The sequence below is a fragment of the Mercenaria mercenaria genome, chromosome 1 (genome assembly GCF_021730395.1).
Source record: "Mercenaria mercenaria strain notata chromosome 1, MADL_Memer_1, whole genome shotgun sequence".
Lineage (NCBI taxonomy): Eukaryota > Metazoa > Mollusca > Bivalvia > Venerida > Veneridae > Mercenaria > Mercenaria mercenaria.
The window spans coordinates 3,780,690-3,802,793 of record NC_069361.1 but is presented as its reverse complement, the minus strand read 5'-3'; the positions used below and the strand labels follow the sequence as shown (position 1 = coordinate 3,802,793).

Sequence of the window (22,104 nt, the reverse complement as noted above, 5' to 3'; positions counted from 1 at the left end):
CTGATCATTTGTGCAAGTTTTTTTGAAATACAGTCATGAATGACCATCTTGTATATCTACGCCCACTACAATGTATTCCAATGCCACAATATACAGTTCCTTAAATATTTTAGTGAATTAAACCCATTGTTTACTGACGCAGATAGCGGACTGAAAGAGACCTGTTCGTCTTTAGTGGCCTAGTATGTTAAGAATATTTGTGGACCATTTCAACAACAACAACGAATAAAGAACAATGATGAACATCTAGCACATTCCAAAAAAGACCCGTTACAATTTTTATGAACTTAACCAATTCTGTAATAATAGAGTAAGACCTAAAACGCGCAGTTAAGCAAATGCATAATTTAATTTCCATCGTGCGCCTTCTTTTCTTGTCGCAGAGACCTTTCGTCAACGTTATAGAAACTATTTCACGTTTCTCTTATAAACGTTTTGTAATCTCTGTAATTCTATGATTAGTGTATGTTTATTCTACTGGATTTAAAGGACACGATTGGACTGTTGCCCAAATGCGAAATAACTCATTTTACACGTTCAGCATGTAACGTTTATTACACGATGCTGAAGATTCATTTTCAAAGTGTCATAATTTCATAATTTTATGCCATGATTGAATAAATTACCTCAGAAATATTTGAAATACTAATTGGTCTAGTCGCTAAAGCCAGCTAGAACTAACATTCATTGCGGAGGTAATATGAATATACGTATGGACGGACTGGCAGAATGACAGATGGAAACCCACTCCAAGAAATCGGTCTTATTTCCGCACACACGCAATTGCAACAGAAGACATGGTTGTAAAACGAAAAACTCTTCTTGTAAAACTATGAAATTTTCTTACTAAATTTTTATGACAGATGCTGAACTTAATTAAATTTTGGATATTACAAGCAAAGCATCGATGACATTTAAGCTGTATTCTTCATATGTGAGTAAGTATACAAATTCACAAATAGTTACCACACATACTGATACAGTATTACAATAAAAGGCTATATAAAATACTTTATATACAAATTCGTAGATTGCTATCATAACAAGTACTCTATTACATGAACACAAGTGACTGACATAAAACTAGCACAATTCCAAAACATATTCTTTCTTTACAGAAAATTGTAAATAAAACTCATACATCCATAGACATATAGTATCTTATAACTAATTAACATATTCACAGGAGAATTACAGAAAAACAAAAATCGCAGCTGTCATTTAGAATGTGCCATATACAAGTTTCAGTGTAATGCAGGGCTATGCAACTTGAGGTGTTTTATACCAATATTTAATATCTTTTTTAATTAATACTTCCCATTTGAATGAAGGAATTATATGAATATATAGTGTGATCATAATGAAGAAGATCATATACAATATACTTACATTGTAAATCTAAGCCCGCTTTCAATATGAAATGTCTTTAACTGATGTCATATAGTTATGGAGCATAACAATGTACTTTACCACAGTCTGACAACATTCTAAGAAATTATGACAATTTCTTTTTCACTCATTACACACCATCATTAACAAGTGACCGTGTATTGCAGAAATCCCCTACCGGTGGAAAATTTCGTTAGTTTTCGTCCCTTGTGGTTGTTGACAAGATTGTTAGGATCTGAAATGCTTCGAGGCGTTTAGGAGCTAAGAAACAAAAACTGTTTTACCTATTTACTGTTTTACATTGACCCTCAAGCAAAGAGCATTGCCTCATCATGGGGAACATCTGTGTTCAGTACATAGAAGTTATGGAATGGAGACAAGTTTATTTGAACTTCAACTGTGACCTTGACATTTGACCGACAACCATGGGTCTTGTGCGCGACACATAGTCTAATCATGGGAAACATTTGTGTATTTATAAAAAAAATCCTTCAATTCATATAAACGTTTTGAAGTGGAAATAAATTTTTAATTGACATTGAACAGTGACCTTCATCTGTAACCGGAAAGCACAGATCATGTGTTGACACACTGTGAATGTTTGTATATAGTACTAAGATAATCCATCATGTCATATAAAGGTTTAGAAGCGGAAACAAGTTTTACTCGACCTTCAATAGTGACCGTGACATGTGATATACAAGCATAATTAAGTAATAAACTTGCATAATCTACATATTAACCTCTATTCACATACCAACTTTTATGAACCTAACTTGAATACTTTCTGAGTAATTGCAGGATCAAGATTTGCAAACAGACAGACGGACGGACGGAGGACATTCCTACAGTCTCCTCCGGCGTTCCGCCGATAGGGAATCAATTACTATTTCTAAATTAGATAACCCACTCTGTTAAGATTGTTTAATATAATGTTGTCTATTAATATGAAACACTAACATCTTCGGAATTCGTATGACAAAACTGAAGGCGAGCGTTATAAATCTCTGTTATATTTTTCATTTCAGAGAAACGACTCTCAAGAATACTTGCGATAGTATCAACATACTCACGGACTGAGTTCATCCGGCACTTGTCCTCAGAATCTTGTGCAAGCACAATCGCTTCTGTATAATCAACACTATGATCTTAGGTCATACTGTTAACAAACAAGTAGAAAAGACATACTTCGCTTTTACATCTGACCACCTTCAGTCATGGACACACTTACTGCTGCATTCAACCTTTTTTTCATGTTCCTCTATATCATCTGAACACAGTCTGGAACTGAACATGTGCACTGCAATTGTTTCAGCCCTTTAACCTCACCTCTTTATTACCGGAAGATTGTAAATGATCATTCCTGGGACCAAGTTTGGATCCCACTGTCCACCACAATCTTCTGAGTGTTCTTTCCACGCCTCATTTATATTCTCTTGGCCGGCGGTTTCTTTATCAAACCATACCTCCAGATTAGAACTAATCCATCTCTTCTCTAGCACATTTCCTTGAGACGTACATATTTTAACGGTTTTCTTTGCGAATGTCTTTGCTCTTGTGTTCACCTTTAAGATAGCACTGAAGTATGCTCTTAAGTGGTACAATCTTGGTTTTAGTACAGGTACATATTTAACTTGTTTACAAGCTTTTTTGAATGTCTGAAAAAAAAATTAAAATAATCTAAAGTACATGTACACCTGGTTAATTTAGTACATTTAACACAGAAAATCGTGTTCAGAATGTGCATTATGCCATTACCTTTTTGACCACTCTTCCTGTATTAAACAGTGAAGTTTTAGAAGTTTTTGGAATATTTTGTTAACATAATAGGAACATTTTAAATAAATACTGTAATTTCGCTAGCATGAAATTTCATGGTTTTGGTTAAAACGGCACTTCCGTGGGGATATGAATTCGTGGATTTTAACTTTTGAACATAAAATGAATGGCAATCTTTTCTTGTTCGTTGGCATTAAATTTCGTGGATTGACTCAACCACGAAATCCACGAATATTAGTCCCCTACGAATATTAATGGTTTCACAGTACGTCCCCACGATGACTTGCTTGATGTAAATGTACATGCAATGTTCAGTCTAGGATACGCGACGAACGTGGCCTTTGACGCCAAAAGATTGAAGTCATCTACTAATCGCAGAATATTATTTAATGGAATTTTTTGGTGCAAGTCAAAGCATTCTTCAGTTATTGATTAAGACAATGTGTACGCACCACAGCCCCCCCCCCCCCCCACATGACCTTGGTCTTTATCCTTATGACACACAAAAAAAAAACGAAATGCATAATCTAAAGACAATAGAAAATAGAAGACCATGAGCCCAAGCGTCCTTGAGTAATCAATTAGAAAGCGTTTCAGTCTCGACGTCATGTGACACTGACACTTGATCTATCGATCCTAAAACACAGACCGTTGGCAATTTTACGGCGGTCGTAGGTCCAAGAATTATCCTGTTATTGGCAGAATTTTTGTCTTTAGCTCAGAGATCACCTTGACTGGAAGCAACAGGGGTCATCTACTTACCACAAGCAAACTGTTCATGAAATCTGACGCCTAAACATTTTGTAATCATTTATCGGAAGAAGGAGTTTTTGCATGGTAAAATCTATAAAATCCTTCTGAAGAGCAGAATGCAACGAAGCACAGTGACAGCTGAATCGGTAAACAAAGAAGGTAATGAAAAGTGCAACGCTCAACAGGTCGTATCTTTTAAAGAATAGAAAAGAAAAGAAAAGATATATTTCTGATGCATATGCAACTTTTGAAAATAATGATAGTTTCATCATTGTTTTGCCCAAACGTGCTTCATATGACATGGAATTCTATCCTGTATATTTGTATATTAACAGCTTAGTTGAATTTTTGAATTTCTTTCTATACCTTCTTTACGTTTTCCAGAAGACTCTTGTCGTCTTTAGGTTTCAGTGCCATAGTAATCAGCATACATTGCACACGGTTCGCATCGCCCATCAACGAGTAATATGAGGAATCTCGTATTTCAAACAGTAAGCCATTGCCAAACCATATCTCGCTTTCTGACCATTTTTCGCAACGTGCAAACCTAAAAATAATTTGCACAATAAAGCAAAAATTGACGACTTACAGCGAAAGCCGTAAAGTTACTTTAAAATTGATATTTAACATCACGCTTGCTTCTAATTAATTAATAAACATAATTCTTACAAGGTGACACTTACTTTACGTTTTCTGTAACATAATATATACATTCACTGTTTTAAAATTGTGTCGGTGTGCCTATGTTGGTGGGGCGAAAACACGACAAATTTTACGCGAAAACTCGACGTTTAAAGGGCGCCGACACGACAGATTTGTCCGTCGAGTTTTCGTGTTGGCGGGTATAAATATGTCGTGCCGGTGTAGCGTGATTATCACACGGTCGTGACCAGGTCCACGGTTTATATATGTTTTTCAAAACCTGCCCAAATGCTTATTCTTTGTCCAATATTTGCAAAATTTTGCATATTAAATTCTCAAAGATAGCTTTTGTAACTTACATAATTTAATTTTGATTTTATATTCCTGAAATTTAAATGTATTGATTTGAATATGCCCAATTTGACGTATTTTACCGGCTTTTATGGTGCTTCAGAAAAAACTTGCAGAACACAGTAACTTATCTTTTTCACGAATCAGATTGTCTTAAAACTTGCTAGAGGTGTTAAATATTGTACATGGGTCTGTTGTTTGTGAATAGCTAATCAAAATAATAAGATGTACCACGCTCTGAAAATGACCTTTTTGTCTAAAAATCTACAAAAAACATGGCCGCGGTGTGCAAATAATGAGTTGCTTATTTCAAAACTGTCCTATTATTCTTCAGTAAAACTTCTTGTTAATTTAAGACTCTAATAACTTGCTTGACATACCCATAGGCAAATATCTGTTTATCGGTGTAATTACACCTTTGAAGAAAAGCGTGATTCGCACGTTTTAATTTCATCATTCGCCGCCTGAAGAGACAAGATGGCGGAGCTTGCGAAATCGAAAGTAAGTAGATCTGCACTTTTGAAATAAAATGTTGTAGATTCTAGATCTTTCTGATTGACAGTCACTTGTTTATCTTATTTATCTGTTTCCACATATAATATGGATCTAGTAGATTACATACAACCAGTTTAAAATAATCACCTAGTGTGCGGATGCTCTTAAGACTTCTTGAAGTTCTTCAGCCAAAGCCTGGCCAGAGTGACATAATTTTACAATATAGATCTACAAAGCAGCTGTAATTGTGATTTATTAGCTGTTTTCAACTACTGAAATTCGAAAAAAGTGATCCGTAATTAGATGTTCAGTTGGAATGTAATCCAAATTTTTAAAACGGATCCATTATCATATGGAACAGAGGAGATACTGAGATATTTTTATGTGATATACTGTATGGGCAGTGTCTCCACTTGTGTTAAACACTCGAAAGACCAAAATATTGGAAGCAGTTTCTGATAAAATTTTCATCGCTGCTGACCCGTTAAATTCTATAGGTTTAAATGCTGATTGTGTCACAATTCTGAAATTAATTAAAAAAAAAAACATATATTTATCAAAAGGGGATTCGGTTAAAGGTAAATTTTATCTAACGTCGCTTTGTGAAACAATGAACATAAGCTCTGTAGAGCTTTCGAACGACCCTTTTAAGAACAGTTAAAACCAATTATACCTTACCCCCACAATTTGCGAGTATATACCATTTACAACTGGGCCTTAGCTGAGGCAATCGTGATAAAGTGCCTTACCCAAGGTCACACCGCAATGGGAGTTGCCAGGAATCGAACCTGGGGCCTTCACCTCTGTAGGACAGTAAATAGCCCATCAACCAATGCGTCCGCACGAGTTCCTCATTAGTTTACCGTATGTTAAATTATGTAGTATGTAAGTTGTTGGCTCAGCTCAATCCAGGGGTCATGGGTTCGAGCCCCAGTGGGTCAGGACTTCTCATATGACACTAGTACTGGTTATTCCAAGAAGCAGACTCGAGAGTGGTTCCAGTAAGCTTAAACTCTGTACATTTAAAGCAAAATACTCTTTTTTCATTACCAACATCTTACTCTCACCAATATTTCACATCTTGTGATGGAACCCTCTTCACAAAAATATAGTGAAAAAATCCAAAATTTTAATGTAGAACACTACAATTTCAAAACCCCATTAGTTTTCTAAAGTCCTAACGTTTTTTCTAAGATCTTTATCCTTTCAGCTGAAGACAGAGTATGTTTTTTTTTGTTTAAACAGATCAACTTTCTCAGACATTTTGATGAATTCTATACACCCAAAAATGTCCCCTTTGCAACTTTTTAGTTGTTAAGTGTCAGATTTCTTTATTTGTTTTAAAAATAAAATTAGATTATACTTTATTTGTGCCGTGCCATGAGAAAACCAACATAGTTGGATTGCGACCAGCATGGATCCAGACCAGCCTGCGCATCTGCACAGTCTGGTCATGATCCATGCTGTTCGCTAACAGTTTCTCTAATTCCAATAGGCTTTAAAAGCGAACAGCATGGTTCTTGATCAGACTGTGTGGAAGCGCAGGCTGGTCTGGATCCATGCTGGTCACAAACCCACTATGTTGGTTTTCTCGTGGCACGGCTCATTTTCCTTGAAAGGGAGTTACAGTTGATAAAAAAGCAGCTTTTTAACTTGACATATTAGGACTGTTCAACATTCACAAAGCCAAAAGTGATGTCCCCTGTGCACCCTTTTTTGACATTCATTTAATATACCATTATATAAGAAACTCTGGATAAATTAGAATTCATTGTTTGCATTTTTCAGAAGTAACCAGTTTTCAAGTTAAAAAGTGGAAACATCAATTTTTTTGCTTCACAAGTGCTTAAGTTTACCCACATTATGTAAATGTTCACAAGTGAATACTGTGTAGTTGAAAAAAAATTTACTTACTATGAACATATCTATGAATATATATTTTGCTGCACTTTGTCCCCTGTGCATCTTCTTAGTAACATAATAAAGTATTAGTATGTATGAATTTTACTGTCACATTTACCATGCATGGCATTTTGTCATTTTCTACTCTCTGTAGGCAATGCATGTAGAATAAATGATTTCAATGTGTTGGTTATTTTTTAAAGTCACTTATTTTCATTTAAAGGAACACATGCTGTTGAATAAGCATTGTGTTTCTTGTGAAAAAAAAATTATGAACAGTAAACTTATTATGAATGAATATTATACTGATTTTCAGTATGTGTCCCCTGTGCATCTGCAATATAACACAATTTTGAGTTGAAAATTTTAGAAATTAAGATTACTGGACATTCTTGAAATTTGGCATGTTTTAAACATTCAAAATTTGAGGAAAAAATAGGTTTTTGTAATAATATGTTAATTTATTTTCATTAAGCAACAAATTTTTCTAGGCAAGTTTATTTTCATGTCAGATTTGTGCAGAAAGGCTGATTTTAAAAACCAATCTCCACAAACATTGATTGAATAAGTTTCAAACCATACACATTACACCTATTACTTATCATATATGTTGAAAATATAACTGTTAATATATTTCCTTATCATAAAACACTGCAACATTTATCACCCATCATTCACTGAACTTTCAAATTAAGGCTGAACTATTTTCTGATAGGTTTTTTCCAAAGAAGTATAAATATTTTTATAGCTCTTTGGTTTTTCTCAACACTTTCCCAAAGTTTTATTTCCTTGAAATTTGAAGTATTTGCTATCATATAAAATAGGTGACCACCATAAGAAATAGGTTTTCAACTCTATGTCCCACTTTTCTTCATTATTTTGAAAACCACCCAATATACAACAATCTGAACATCCAGTTATTTTGACTAAGTTGGAATAGGTAAAGGTAAAGGTATTTTTATTTACCTTTGCTTTGTGAAAAGGTTAACATAAGCTCGGCAGAGCTTTTTAGCAACCCTTTTTCAGGAACAGTTAAATACACAGAGCTAACTTAATTCTGTTTCACTGTTAGAGTAAATAATAATTAAAGACACTGATTCTCGTGTGCCTGGTATGTGGCCTATGGGATGATAAGGTCTGGTATTGAGGTAAGGGCCAATACACAAGTCTGGACCATTGGTAGACTTGCTTCTGTTTATCATAATAAGCTACTGTATAGCTACTGTTGCAGTAAATAAATTGCAGGTGATATTTTCTCACCTTTATAGCAAATCAGTTCTCACCTTTATAAGGAGTTTAGAAAGCTTGATTGAATTAGGGCTAAATACACAAAGTGATAGGATAAAACAGGTTTTTTTATCATATTTTTGATTTACATCTCATCATTGCTTTTTTTTTTTATCAAAAATGTAAAAAATGCATTCAGCACTTAGCTTTTAGAAATAATAAATTATGTGTATTTTGAACAATGATATATCTTTATTGCTGGATTTTATTATACATAAAAGAAATGTTATTTAGACAACACTAGGGAAATTATGCATTTTTAATATATAAAATCCTTCTGTCCATATCCCTTTTTATCTATTAAAAATGCAACTGAACGCTTCTTTTATTTCTAATAAAATTCAGCAATTATCATTTTTTTCTGGTTTTATTTGCTTACTTTTGATAAAAAGATCATAATCATTGAATAAACAAACTTGTAATTTCTCTTAAATAATTATTTTATTGTAAAGGAGTGTCAGAGAATTGCTTCCCTATAAGAGTTATAATTTAACTGGCCAGGATATTAATTACTCAACATGACTGAGCAATCAATATTAGTATATTATCAGTTAAAGTAATTTTGAAATTCTGAAAAGAAAAAAGAAAAAAAAAACAGCAATGCAAAACACAGGAAATAACCAATTTATCTGTAGGCAATAAAATTTATGGTTCTCTGACAATAATTAGGCTACATGTCAAGTCTACAGGGGTTTTATGGACCCTAATCAGACTGGACCAGACTGGGGATTAAAAAGTCTGGTATTTGAGGGGTGGGTGGGGGGAGGGGTCACTTATGTAGGAGATTTTCTTTGTCTTTTAATAACAATTCATTAAACCCAGAGGAAAAATCTGATTACAGCAAGTTTTGTACATAATATAATGTAAACATATATATATTGAAAAATCTGTAAATTACTCCTCTAGTGCGACTCAAACTCACATTGACGAGGGGCAAGTGATTTGAAGCCAGAGACCTTAACTACTTGGCCACACTCACAGTGCCCCCTCACACCAAAATGAAGGTGAAAGATTGAACTATACCATGCTGCTATCTTAATAACAATTTGTGCATCATTATTCTTTTAAGATAACAAAATATGTAAAAGTAACTTTAAGTCTATGGTTATCTTCAAACAGGTTCAAATCTCTTAAACACTAATAAAACTTTTTTATGCAGTGTAAGTCCCTTCACTTTTAGACTTCTGATAGCAAGTGTAATTATACTTAATTCTGTAACTGAAATGTTATTGAATTGTGATTGCAAATTGGAAAATATGATGAATTTCTTTCTATTTTGTCTCTTGGAACCCTCATTTTATTATCTGCACATGTGCATGTCTAAGTAACTATACTAAATTAAAAAATAGATTTATAAAATAAACACATTTAAGAAAGATATGCAAAACTCCTTGCAAAACTATTTTGGTGGTATATTGAAATTAAAAAGCAGAATGGTCTGTGTTAATAGGCAAATTCCCCTCTTCTTACTTATTCAAATTCCCTGTCTTCTTTCTTATTCTGTATACATGTCAAATTTCACTGGTATTTTTTTTTCAATATTATTAAAAATGTTCTTACATTAAATGCATTTTAAGCTCATCTGAGCATGAACACATGGGTGCCGGAGGGCATGGTCACTTTTTCCTGATATGTATATATATAATATGAAACTGCTGTTCCAGTTTTGAAATAATTCACACAAATGGGCCTTTTGTGACCTTCTATAAAGACTGTAGAAATTATTTTTTTGTTATAAACATGGTGTCAGGGGTAATTGTCACTTTTTCCATATTTGTAATATTGGAAACTTTAAAAATGTTCTGGTCAGAAACAGCAGGGCCAATTTTAAGACAAATTTACATTAACTGTCTACCATATATTGTTCAGCTTATTCCTTTTCATTCTGAAATCATGGGGGGGGGGGGGGGGTCATAACCTTAATATTCACCAGTCCTAAGTATTACATTTTCTACATTAACATTTTCTTCAGAAGGGCTCTCATGTTATTACTGACACATTTTTATTAAATGAAGCATGTGTTCCAGATCATTTTACCTTGGAGTTTTAATGTATATACAGTTACTACAAAATTAATGCTAACTAAAAAAAATCTTTCATCATTATACATTATGTTATCTATGGTGAAACTTTATATAACTAAGAAAATGACCATTGATACTTTCCCATTTATTGATATTGAGTTAAATTAATATTAACTAGAAAAAAAGTATATTCCAAGTGGTGACTTTTTATTTTCATAAAATAAAATTGTTGTCTGCATTTCAGATATTTTCTCATAGCTGATCCCTCCACAGTAACAAACCTATATTATCAACACATATAAATGCATATTTCAGATTGGTACTTCAAAGTCAATGGTTGATCATGATGACCATCTTTTATTTAATGGAGAAAGAAACCAATATTTGCAGCTGGACAGGCTGTCACCACAGTTCAATGATTTAGGTAAGGATGAACATTCTTACAGATCTATATATGAACATGGTGAATGGTTCTTTATAAAAGTATTTGTAATTTATACTAGATAAGTTACAAATCTCATAGACTAGCCACTAGACTGATAATTAAGAATTTGTCCAAAAAATTCAACCTTTGTCAGTTTTCATACTTTGATGTAATAGTGTCAGATGCCAGTCTAATTTAGTGATTTCATAGACTAGCCACAAGACTGATAATTAAGAATTTGCCAAAAAAATTCAACCTTTGTCATTTTTCTTACTTTGATGTAATAGTGTCAGATGCCAGTCTAACTTAGTGATTTCATAGATTAGCCACTAGACTGATAATTAAGAATTTGTCCAAAAATTCAACCTTTGTCATTTTTCTTACTTTGATGTAATAGTGTCAGATGCCAGTCTAACTTAGTGATTTCATAGACTAGCCACTAGACTGATAATTAAGAATTTGTCCAAAAAATTCAACCTTTGTCATTTTTCTTACTTTGATGTTAAAGTGTCAGATGTCAGTCTAATTTAGTGATTTCATAGACTAGCCACTAGACTGATAATTAAGAATTTGTCCAAAAAATTCAACTTTTGTCATTTTTAGCTCGACTATTCGAAGAATAGTCTAGCTATTCTACTCACCCTGGCGTCGGCGTCGGCGTCGGCGTCGGCGTCGGCGTCGGCGTCACACCTTGGTTAAGTTTTTGCATGCAAGTACATACAGCCATCAATTAAAGGCATATAGCTTTGAAACTTATTTTTTCTTTTTCTAGGTCAATTACCAACCTCTCTGGGTCAAGTCCCATAACTCTGACATGTATTTTGAGCAAATTATGCCCCCTTTTGGACTTAGAAAATTTTGGTTAAAGTTTTACATGCAAGTTACTATCTCCAAAACTAATGCAGATATTGATTTGAAACTTCACATGTGTCTTCGGGGTTATAAAACTAGTTGATAGCACAAGTCCCATAACTCTGACTTTCATTTTGGCCAAATTATGCCCCCTTTTGGACTTAGCAAATTCTGGTTAAAGTTTTGCGTGCAAGTACATACAGCTATTACTAAAAGGCATATAGATTTGAAACTTATTTTTTCTTTTTCTAGATCAATTACCAACCTCACTGGGTCAAGACCCATAACTCTGACATGTATTTTGAGCAAATTATGCCCCCTTTTGGACTTAGAAAATTTTGGTTAAAGTTTTACATGCAAGTTACTATCTCCAAAACTAATGCAGATAATGAATTGAAACTTCACATGTGTCTTCCGGGTTATAAATCTAGTTGATAGCAGCAAGTCCCATAACTCTGACCTTCATTTTGGCCAAATTATGCCCCCTTTTGGACTTAGAAAATTCTGGTTAAAGTTTTGCGTGCAAGTACATACAGCTATTTCTAAAAGGCATATAGATTTGAAACTTATTTTTCTTTTTCTAGATCAATTACCAACCTCACTGGTCAAGTCCCATAACTCTGACAGTTTTTTGAGCAAATTATGCCCCCTTTTAGACTTAGAAAATTTTGGTTAAAGTTTTACATGTAAGTTTCTATCTCCAAAACTAGTGCAGATATTGAATTGAAACTTCATATGTGTCTTCGGGGTTATAAAACTATTGATAGTAGCAAGTCCCATAACTCTGACCTTCATTTTGGCCAAATATGTCCCCTTTTGGACTTAGCAAATTCTGGTTAAAGTTTTGCGTGCAAGACATACAGCTATTACTAAAAGGCATATAGATTTGAAACTTATTTTTCTTTTTCTAGATCAATTACCAACCTCACTGGGGTCAAGTCCCATAACTCTGGCATGTATTTTGGGCAAATTATGCCCCCTTTTGGACTTTGAAAATTCTGGTTAAAGTTTTACATGCAAGTTTCTATCTCCAAAACTAATGCAGATATTGAATTGAAACTTCACATGTGCCTTCGGGGTTATAAAACTAGTTGATAGCAGCAAGTCCCATAACTGATATGCATTTTGGTCAAATTATTCCCCCTTTTGAACTTAAAACTCTTTTGATATTTAACCTTTTTGGGTAATATTTTCCTGCTTCTGGGACAATATTTCGAATAGTCGAGCTTGGCTGTCTTACGGACAGCTCTTGTTCTTACTTTGATGTTATAGTGTCAGATGCCAGTCTAATTTAGTGATTTCATAGACTAGCCACTTGACTGATAATTAAGAATTTGTCCAAAAAATTCAACTTTTGTCATTTTTCTTACTTTGATGTAATAATGTCAGATGCCAGTCTAATTTAGTGATTTCATAGACTAGCCACTTGACTGATAATTAAGAATTTGTCCAAAATTCAACCTTTGTCATTTTTCTTACTTTGATGTAATAGTGTCAGATGCCAGTCTAATTTAGTGATTTTGTTTTGGAGACATTACTTTAATGTAATCACAGGATGTAGACTAGCTATATTCACAATTTTAAAAATATTTTTTTTTAAATATATAATCTAGGAGCTAGTCTACAGATATCAGTGTGTTTACTGGCAACATGCCATTAGTGCATTATATAGACATGATAATTTTTAGTGTCAGTATTACAGATACCGGTATGTTAAAAGGAAAAGTATGACAATAGGATTTGGAGAAAAAAAACTTTGCCCATATTCATCAAAATTCTTAGACTTTAAAATCATTCTAATGTTAAGATTTAGAGAGTAAAATACTTAAAGTTTGTAAAGCAGTTAAAGTGTTTTCATTATATTATGTATGTATGGTGACAATTGACATAAAATATTTTTGATACTGCAAAATTTCTCTTGTAAGGAAATCTGGAGATCTTTTATGAATATCGAAACCTTTGTCTTTGAACTTGGAATACTTACCAAAATGTAGGTACAGTGTATGTAGAAACTGAGTCTTTTATTTGCTTTTATAACATGTTATTGTTTTTTTTTTACCTCTGTGATTTATATCATCTTTGCACTATAGATTTTTTCTTAAAAGTAATCTAAAAAATTAATATACTTCCAGTTAAGACAATGAAATAGAAGAACTCAACACTTGCACCAGTGGAAGTACTTCTTATTGGATAGAGAACTTTTCAAGGTCAGTGATATTTGTAATGTTTTATATCAATATTTGTTTTGCCTTTTTTAACACATCTTAATGGAGCTGTGAGCTGCATAGGTGGATTATCTACATACACAATGTTTAGCTCGACTACTCAACCTGGCGTAAGCATTGGTTCAAGTTTATTTCTTAAGTTAAATATCTTTTAGCTTCTAAGATACTGTATGCACATGTTTGACAAGGGACACTGTCAGCAATATTTTCAGAGGGATGTCCCGTTTTTTTATGCCCCCAGCATCTACTGATGCAGGAGGCATATAGTGATCGTCCTGTCCGTCCGTCCGTCCGTACGAGGTTAACCAAATGGGACATAGGAAAATATTAAGAAAATCTTCTTCTCAAAAACCAGAAGTCCTAGAGCTTAGATATTTGACATGTAGTATTGCCTAGTGGACCTCTACTAAAGTTGTTTAATTATGACCCGGGGGTCAAAATTGACCCTGCCCTAGGGGTCACTTGATTTTATATAGGAAATATTCAAAAAATTTCTAAAAATAAACCAGATGCCTAGAGCCTATATATTTCACTTGTAGCATTGCCTAGTGAACCTCTACAAAATTTGTTCAAATCATGTCCCTTGGGGTCAATTGACTCCGCCCCAGGGTGACTTGATTTTACATAGGAAAATCTCAAAAAATTTCTAAAAATAAACAAGAAGGCCTAGAGCCTAGATATTTCACTTGTAGCATTGCCTAGTAGACCTCTACAAAATTTGTTCAAATCTTGTCCCCCGGGTCAAAATTGACCCCGCCCTAGAGGTCACTTGATTTTACATAGGAAAATCTTCAAAAAATTTATATAAAATAAACCAGAGGGCTTAGATCTTAGACATTTGACATGTAGCATTGCCTAGTAGACTTTTACAAAATTTATTCAAATCATGACCCCGCCCCATGGGGTTACTTGATTGTACATAGAAAAATCTTCAAAATTTTCTAAAAATAAACCAGAAGGCCTAGAGCTTAGATATTTGACATGTAGCATTGCCTAGTGGACCTCTACAAAAAGTTTTCAAATCTTGTTTTTTAAAGTAACTTTAAGAAAATTTCAACTATATTTTCTCATAATTCTTTTGATTGCTTTTTATTATGATTTTTTGACCTTGAAGACTTGTCCTAAAGTGCAATGATAACAGGTGAGCGATATAGGGCCATCATGGCCCTCTTTTTGTTTTTTTGTTGTTGTTTTTTTTTTGCTACATTAAGTGTGAATGTCAGTGTGACCTTCATATAAAGTAGCATATTATGAAGCAAAAAGCAGACTTGTTAAAAAGAATGATTTAAAAGGAAAATGTTTTGGATAAAATCAAATTTAGCTATTTCAGTATGCAATTTATTTGTCATTTGATACTGCAATTAAGTGACATCATTTTTCTATCTATTTTAGGTCAGACATGAGCTTTTGAAGTTGCAGTTGCTTTCTTGGCGCATCATGCTGTCCAGTGGAGTTCATACCATATGCCAGGCCTTTATACATGGTCAAAGAAGATGAATTTGTTATTCAATTTGTGAAATTTGATTTAGCGAGGACTTTCATATATGATGATTATATTCAGCAGATTATCTTCAAGTGTGCACTTTATAGAATCACAGTTTCTAGGAGGTTTTCAGTTTAAAGTTAGATTAATTGAAAAATAAGGGGAGCTATCATACTCACCATGGTATCAACATTGCATTACACCAGTTTAAGTTTTTCTTACCAGTCCATAATTTAAAAGGACCTTTTTACAGTATTGAAACTTACAACAGTAATGTATCATCATTTTACCAAGTTTTAGGCAAGAGTACATAACTCCATCAAGGATTTGACTTAACTATGGCCCTTTGAAACTTTTGTCACTTGTTTATAATAATAGTCTCTCTACATAGGCAAGAGTTCATAACACTGTAGAGTATTTTGGATGAATTATGTCCCTTTTGGACTTTGAAATTGGTTCAGTTTTTGTACAAGTCCACATTTTGACAAAACATTTTGACATATAGCTTTCAACACTAAGTCTTACCATTACAATAAAATAACTTAAAATAGTTGTTCAACATCATCAATCATCACCCACATCATATTACACAAGAATGCATAACTCTTGCACTAAATTTAATGAATTGTGCCCGTTTTGCTTAAAATGTACTTTGTATAGTGTTTTGATACACTTTATCTTTATCTCTCATATTACTTATATTTTTAAAACAGACTTAGTTATTATGCAATATCTTCATCCGCCGTTGGAGTCATTAAACACAACAGTGACAGCTCCAGTGTTCTCAGATGTGCCCAGGCTCACTATCCAGAACCGAAATAGTCGAGCATGCTAACTGAGACAATCAGGTAGAATAACTATGGACAGATTTTATGTCAATTCACCTCCCTTTATTTAAAATTGAAATGGGTACATCAGCGTAACTAATGAAGATACTGTTATCCATCAGATTGACTTGACATCAGTGAAGATACATATGACTGAATTTATGACAAAAATACCTCCCTTTATTTTTTATGTAAATGAATATATTTAGCAGCTTCTAATGAAATTGGTTTGAAAGGCTTTTTATGTCTTCCATGGTAAGATATAGTCATGTTAGATAACTCTTGATTGAATGTTTATAGATATGAATACTTCTCTTATATATTATTGTGAAACTTGTACTGTGTATCTTCTACATGCATGTACCAATACATGATTACCTTCCCTGATTTTTATAAAAATGGATTTATCTCAGTAAGCATATATATAGGACTCATTTGAAATTTCATTATTGTCATTAGTTGGACAGAGACAATGATTGTAGATTATATTGACTGATTTTATGTCAAGTTACATTCCTTCGTTTCTTGTTAAAATAGGTGTATCTCTGTAACCAGTGAAGATACTGATTTGAAGTGTCATTTATGCATGAGATGGACTCGACAATCAGGGTAGATAACTTTTGACTGAATTTATGACAAATAACCTCCCTTTATTTTATGTAAATGAATATATATCTCAGCAGCATCATGAGATTGCTTTAAAATGTTATGTAAGTCTTCCAGGTAAAAATAGTCATGCCAGTACAAAAATGCTGCATTTGAGCCTAGGACCCTCAAACATGATATGGAGATTGGCCCTGACTAGTATGTGACCCATAGTCAAAAGGCACTGTTTACAATGAATTTTTTATCCTGATGATATTTAATGTGTAGCACTCTCGTCTAAAGTATTTTTGATTTATTAGGAAAACAGCAGTTTGGACAGAACTGGATGAAAAGTACATTGTTAGAACTTCAAATATGCACATAAAGGTGAATATAGGTAAATAATAAATTCTCACCACAGGATGTGTGGTTAGTGGCTTTGATTTGTGTAAATTCTGTACATAGGTCTATAACCTTAATCTGCTGAGAATTTTTTCCCTTAAATGATGGATAAGTCTTTAATATTGAAATAAATTTGCATCTGTGCTTCTATGGCATTATTAGGAAAGACACGTTATTATACATTGTAACAGTTGGTGTTTAGATCCTATAATTTGTTGATTTATTAATAATAAACATAAATAAATGTTGAAAGTTTCATAAAAGATCGTTTTCTTATGATTCCATTTAACTCCCATCCAGTTTAAACCCATCCAGTTTGTTAAACACTTCTTGAAAAATATTTTTAAAGAGTCTTAGAGTTTCATACCTGATAACTATAAATTAAATTGTTTTTTGATTGACCTACTTAGATAAAAATTATGTTAGACTTCATTTTACCCGAGGGTAATATATCGGACGTCATGCTGTAATCTGACGTCATAATTGATGTCATAATGGTCTCTTACCAGTCCATGCGTCAACCGTTGTTTATCGCAGAATATATAGAGCTTTATTTTCCTTGTTTATAGTAATCAAGGCGTTAGTCCGGGTGGTTAAATACTGCAGCATCAGAACGATGAACCTTGGTAAATTAGAAAATTAATCAAAGAAGGCCTCGATTGTTTTCATTCTGACATGCACATTGACATTTTATGCCCCCCTTCGGAGAAGGAGGGGTATATTGTTTTGCAGACTCTGCTCGATGTTTGTCAGTCGGTCGTATGCAATCGGTTTCCAGATGATAACTCAAAACTCTTGAGCCTAGGATCATAAAGTTGATAGAGAGATTGGTCATATATGTCCAATTTAAATAAAATATATAGAAAATATGAAACTATTCTAAAAAGAAAGACAGTTATTTATATGAAAAAAAAAATCCAAGGTATGTGGCTTTGATGCACACCCCCGATTTGATGCGCGCCTGAATACCCAAGTATTTATACCCATTGATGCAGAAATCTTCTGAATAATTTTAATATCATATTGTTATATATGTCTAAAAGCTAAGACCGCCTGTGCGATTATCACAGCTATACCCGAAACCGTGTGATTCTCACGCCGTTTTTTGTAGAGCCCGTTGTCCAAATGGCTGTTCGGTGACCGTCCGTATTCTTTGTCCTGACATAAGTTTGTCATTGATTGATTGTGGGATTTTAAAATAACTTATCACAATTGTTCACCATCATTAGACGGCGTGTCGCGTGCAACACCCGTGTCAACATCTTACGGTCAAGGTCACACTGAGTTTAAAGGTCAAAGACGGCTATTACTGACTTTGTCTGGACAATACTTCGTCATTGAAAGTGGGATTATAAAATGACCTGGCACAATTGCCACATCATGAGATGGTGTGTCACATGCAACACCGGCGTCAATATCTTAATGGTCAAGGTCACACTTGAGTTTAATGGTCCAATATTGCTATAATTGACCTTGTCCGGACAATAACTTTGTTATTGAATGTGGGATTTAAAATAATTGGCAGAATTCTTCATCACCATGAGACGGCGTATCGCGCGCAAACACCTGTGTCAATATCTCAAAGGTTAAGGTCACACTTGAGTTTAAAGGTCAAATGTGGCTATAATTGACCTTGTCCGCCAAAAACTGTCATTGAATGTGGATTATAAAATAACCTGACACAATTGTTCTATTTGGCACAAATGTTTTGTCTCAGTGAGACAGAGTTCGTGTAGCAACTCCGAGTCCTTTTGTCAGCCGACGGACTCGACATCTTGCCCTTGGGCATCTCGTTTTCAAAGTATATATGTCTAACACTAAGACCGCCCGTGCGATTATCACGGCTATACCCGAAACCGTGTGATTCTCACGCCGTTTTTTCAAAGGATGTGGCTTTGATGCACACGACCGATTTGATACGCGCCTGAATATCCAATTATTTATACCCGTTTATGCAGAAATCATTCCTGAATAATTTTATTTACCATATATGTACATATGTCTAAAACTAAGACCGTCCGTGCGATTATCACGGCTATACCCGAAACCGTGTGATTCTCACGCCGCCGCGTAGTTATCGCAAGATACGGAAACCTTAAGACAACTTTTAATATGAATTACTTTATTACTTTTCCCATTTTTTTTTCAAAATATGTTGCTTTGATGCTCAAATACGCCGCAAAAAATGCCTAGTACCCGCCCAGGCACTGGATTATTTTATAATTTATCAGCTCGTGGTTAAGCATTTCAGTCCAATTTAGATAACATATATTGAATAAAACTAAAACTATTTTAAAAAGAAAGGCAAATATTTTCATAAAAAATCCTTTTTTTTTTCAAGGTATGTGGCTTTGATGCTCACCTCCGAATTGATACGCGCCTGAATACCCAATTATTTTATATCCGTTGATGCAGAAATCATTCCTGAATAATTTTAAGCATCATTTTGGTAAATATGTGTAAAACTAAAACCGCCCGTGCGATTATCACGGCTATACCCGAAACCGTGTGATTCTCACGCCGCCGAGTAATTATCACAATATACGGAAACCTTTTAAGAGAAATTTTAATATGAAATACTTTATTAATTTTCCATTTTTTAACATATGTTGCTTTGGTGCTCACACCCGAGTTTCTTCACACCTGAATATTAAAAAAATTACACCATTAAATGCTGGAATCATTCTTGAAAAAAAATAAATCCATCGTACTCGTATTCTATACATGTCTTAAACCAGGAAGGTCTAATACGTATCAGTTTTTCAACTTAGACTAACAACGTCCATTTAATATTAACGGCCACACGCCGAACCGCAAAAATGCTCAGTAACCGCTTCTGTCTTGTTTCTTTTAAGAATCAACTCGTTAAACATTTGATTTAATGTACTACACGGAAAATCACTCGAAATTAATTCCACAGGATGCTCTGTTACCACGCAGATAATTGCTCAATACAGAATAATTATTTTCTTAAATAGAAATAAATATATTTTCATACAAAATGTTATTACATTTAGTGTGCACCCTTGCGATGGCCTCAAGCCACGCACTGGAAAATAAAGTTTAAAAATAGACGCAGAAGCCATTCTGAATCATTTTTGCATTATAAAGGTATATCATATATACGCCGCCCGCATAGACATTTATCGTAGTATACTCCTCACTAGCCGCCCCTGGATTTTTTAAAGTTCGTATCAGTTTCTAGCCGCCCCTGGATTATTAAAGATTGTATCATTCTAATATTCGGTTTAAAGTAAATGTACGGAGAAGTATTAACAATTTAACACTACTCTAAAAAGGTCTGAATCATTTGTTTATGAAAAACAAAAAAAAAAAAAAAGAAAACAAAAAAACTTTCCTTTTTCTTAAAACTATGTTGCTTTTATGCACACACCGAGTTGCTACGCAACCTGAATATTAAATATCATTCTTGATAATCTTGTACGTGGTTTTTGTATATATGTCTAAAACTAACAACACCCGTATATTTAACATACGCTGTACGTCATATTTCTCTATCAAAAAGGCGTCAGTTATAATCCGCCCCTGTTTCTATAAAGCTCATCATTAAACATTTACAACAAACATATTTATAATTGATTTCGAAGATAGGTAGATTTCATTATTTCTTTCAAAAAAGGAGGCATGCAATGCTATACTTATGTTTCCACGCACATAAATAGTCCGCTTATACAGAATATATTGTTTCCCTTAAATAAACATTTTACCAAAATATTATTATATTTTAGTATGCACGCACGTGTTTTCCTAATCATTGTCCGCCCCCGGATTCCTAGTATTCATATCAGTCCAATTCAATAAAATATTGAAACTATTCTAAAAAGAAAGACTTGATTATATTTATGAAAATAAATCCCATTTTTTTCAAAGTATGTGGCTTTGATGCACAACCCCGAATTGATACGCTCCTGAACACCGAATTATTTTATACCCATTGATGCAGAAATCATTCCTGAATAATTTTATGTATCATACTGGTATATATATCTAAAGCTAAGACCGCCCGTGCGATTATCACGGCTATACCCGGAACCGTGCGATTCTCACGCCGCCGCGTAATTATCACACGCGTGGTAATATTACCACGCGTGTGATATTCACGCGACACCGGCGCCCTTTATTTGCCGTGTTTTCGTGTCGGCGGGGCGAAAAATAGGACAACATGAAAACTCGACAAATTAGGTATTTGTCGTGTTTTCGTATTGTCGTGTTTTTGCCCCGCCGACACGACAACATGAAAACACGACTAAAACATTATTTGTCAAGTTTTCTTGATGTCGTGTTTTCACCCTGCCGGCACGAAAACACGACAGCACGAAAACACGACAAATTCTTTTCAGACATATCTTATAAAATGTAGAGCAATACGAAGTGTATGTATAACTGACCCGGTTCCAGAAATGTTTCATAGGTACGGAAGGGGGTAACCCCTCATGTTAGGTGGGTCAGGGCGTTTCCGCCTTTAAATGTTTGAAATATACGTATACAATGGTGGCCTCTGCTGCATTTTTGAGCACAAATTTTGAGGTACGGGGGTTGGGTATTTCGTGTGAATAACTTAATCTTCATTGAGGCCCACGCATATAAGTAATTATTTTTCTATTTGTACAGGCTCAGGTCCTGGACCGGGGCCGATGGCCGTGTCATTCCCCCCCCCCCCCCC

General features: G+C 34.1%; 1 protein-coding gene and 1 long non-coding RNA gene across 3 annotated transcripts in view; one reads left to right on the top strand and one right to left on the bottom strand.

Annotated features, from left to right (window-relative positions):
- Nucleotides 1–908: 908 nt before the first annotated feature.
- LOC123545144 (adenylate cyclase type 10-like) overlaps nucleotides 909–22,104 on the bottom strand; it is an 89,171-nt gene continuing 67,975 nt past the window's right edge. The window contains exons 31-32 of the mRNA XM_045331455.2: nucleotides 4,288–4,468; nucleotides 909–3,047 (exon numbers count right to left, since the gene is read on the bottom strand). Coding sequence (XP_045187390.1) covers nucleotides 2,715–3,047; nucleotides 4,288–4,468 — 514 coding nt within the window. The 3' untranslated portion in view covers nucleotides 909–2,714. The remainder of the gene's footprint in view (nucleotides 3,048–4,287; nucleotides 4,469–22,104) is intronic.
- Nucleotides 4,780–15,795, top strand: LOC123538497 (uncharacterized). Of its 2 annotated transcripts, XR_008370172.1 has the most exons (5): nucleotides 4,780–4,814; nucleotides 5,301–5,415; nucleotides 10,938–11,046; nucleotides 14,031–14,105; nucleotides 15,516–15,795. It is a non-coding gene; the product is annotated as an uncharacterized LOC123538497 (long non-coding RNA). The 2 variants fall into 2 exon arrangements; XR_008370171.1 differs by lacking the exon at nucleotides 4,780–4,814 and having other exon boundaries at nucleotides 5,173–5,415.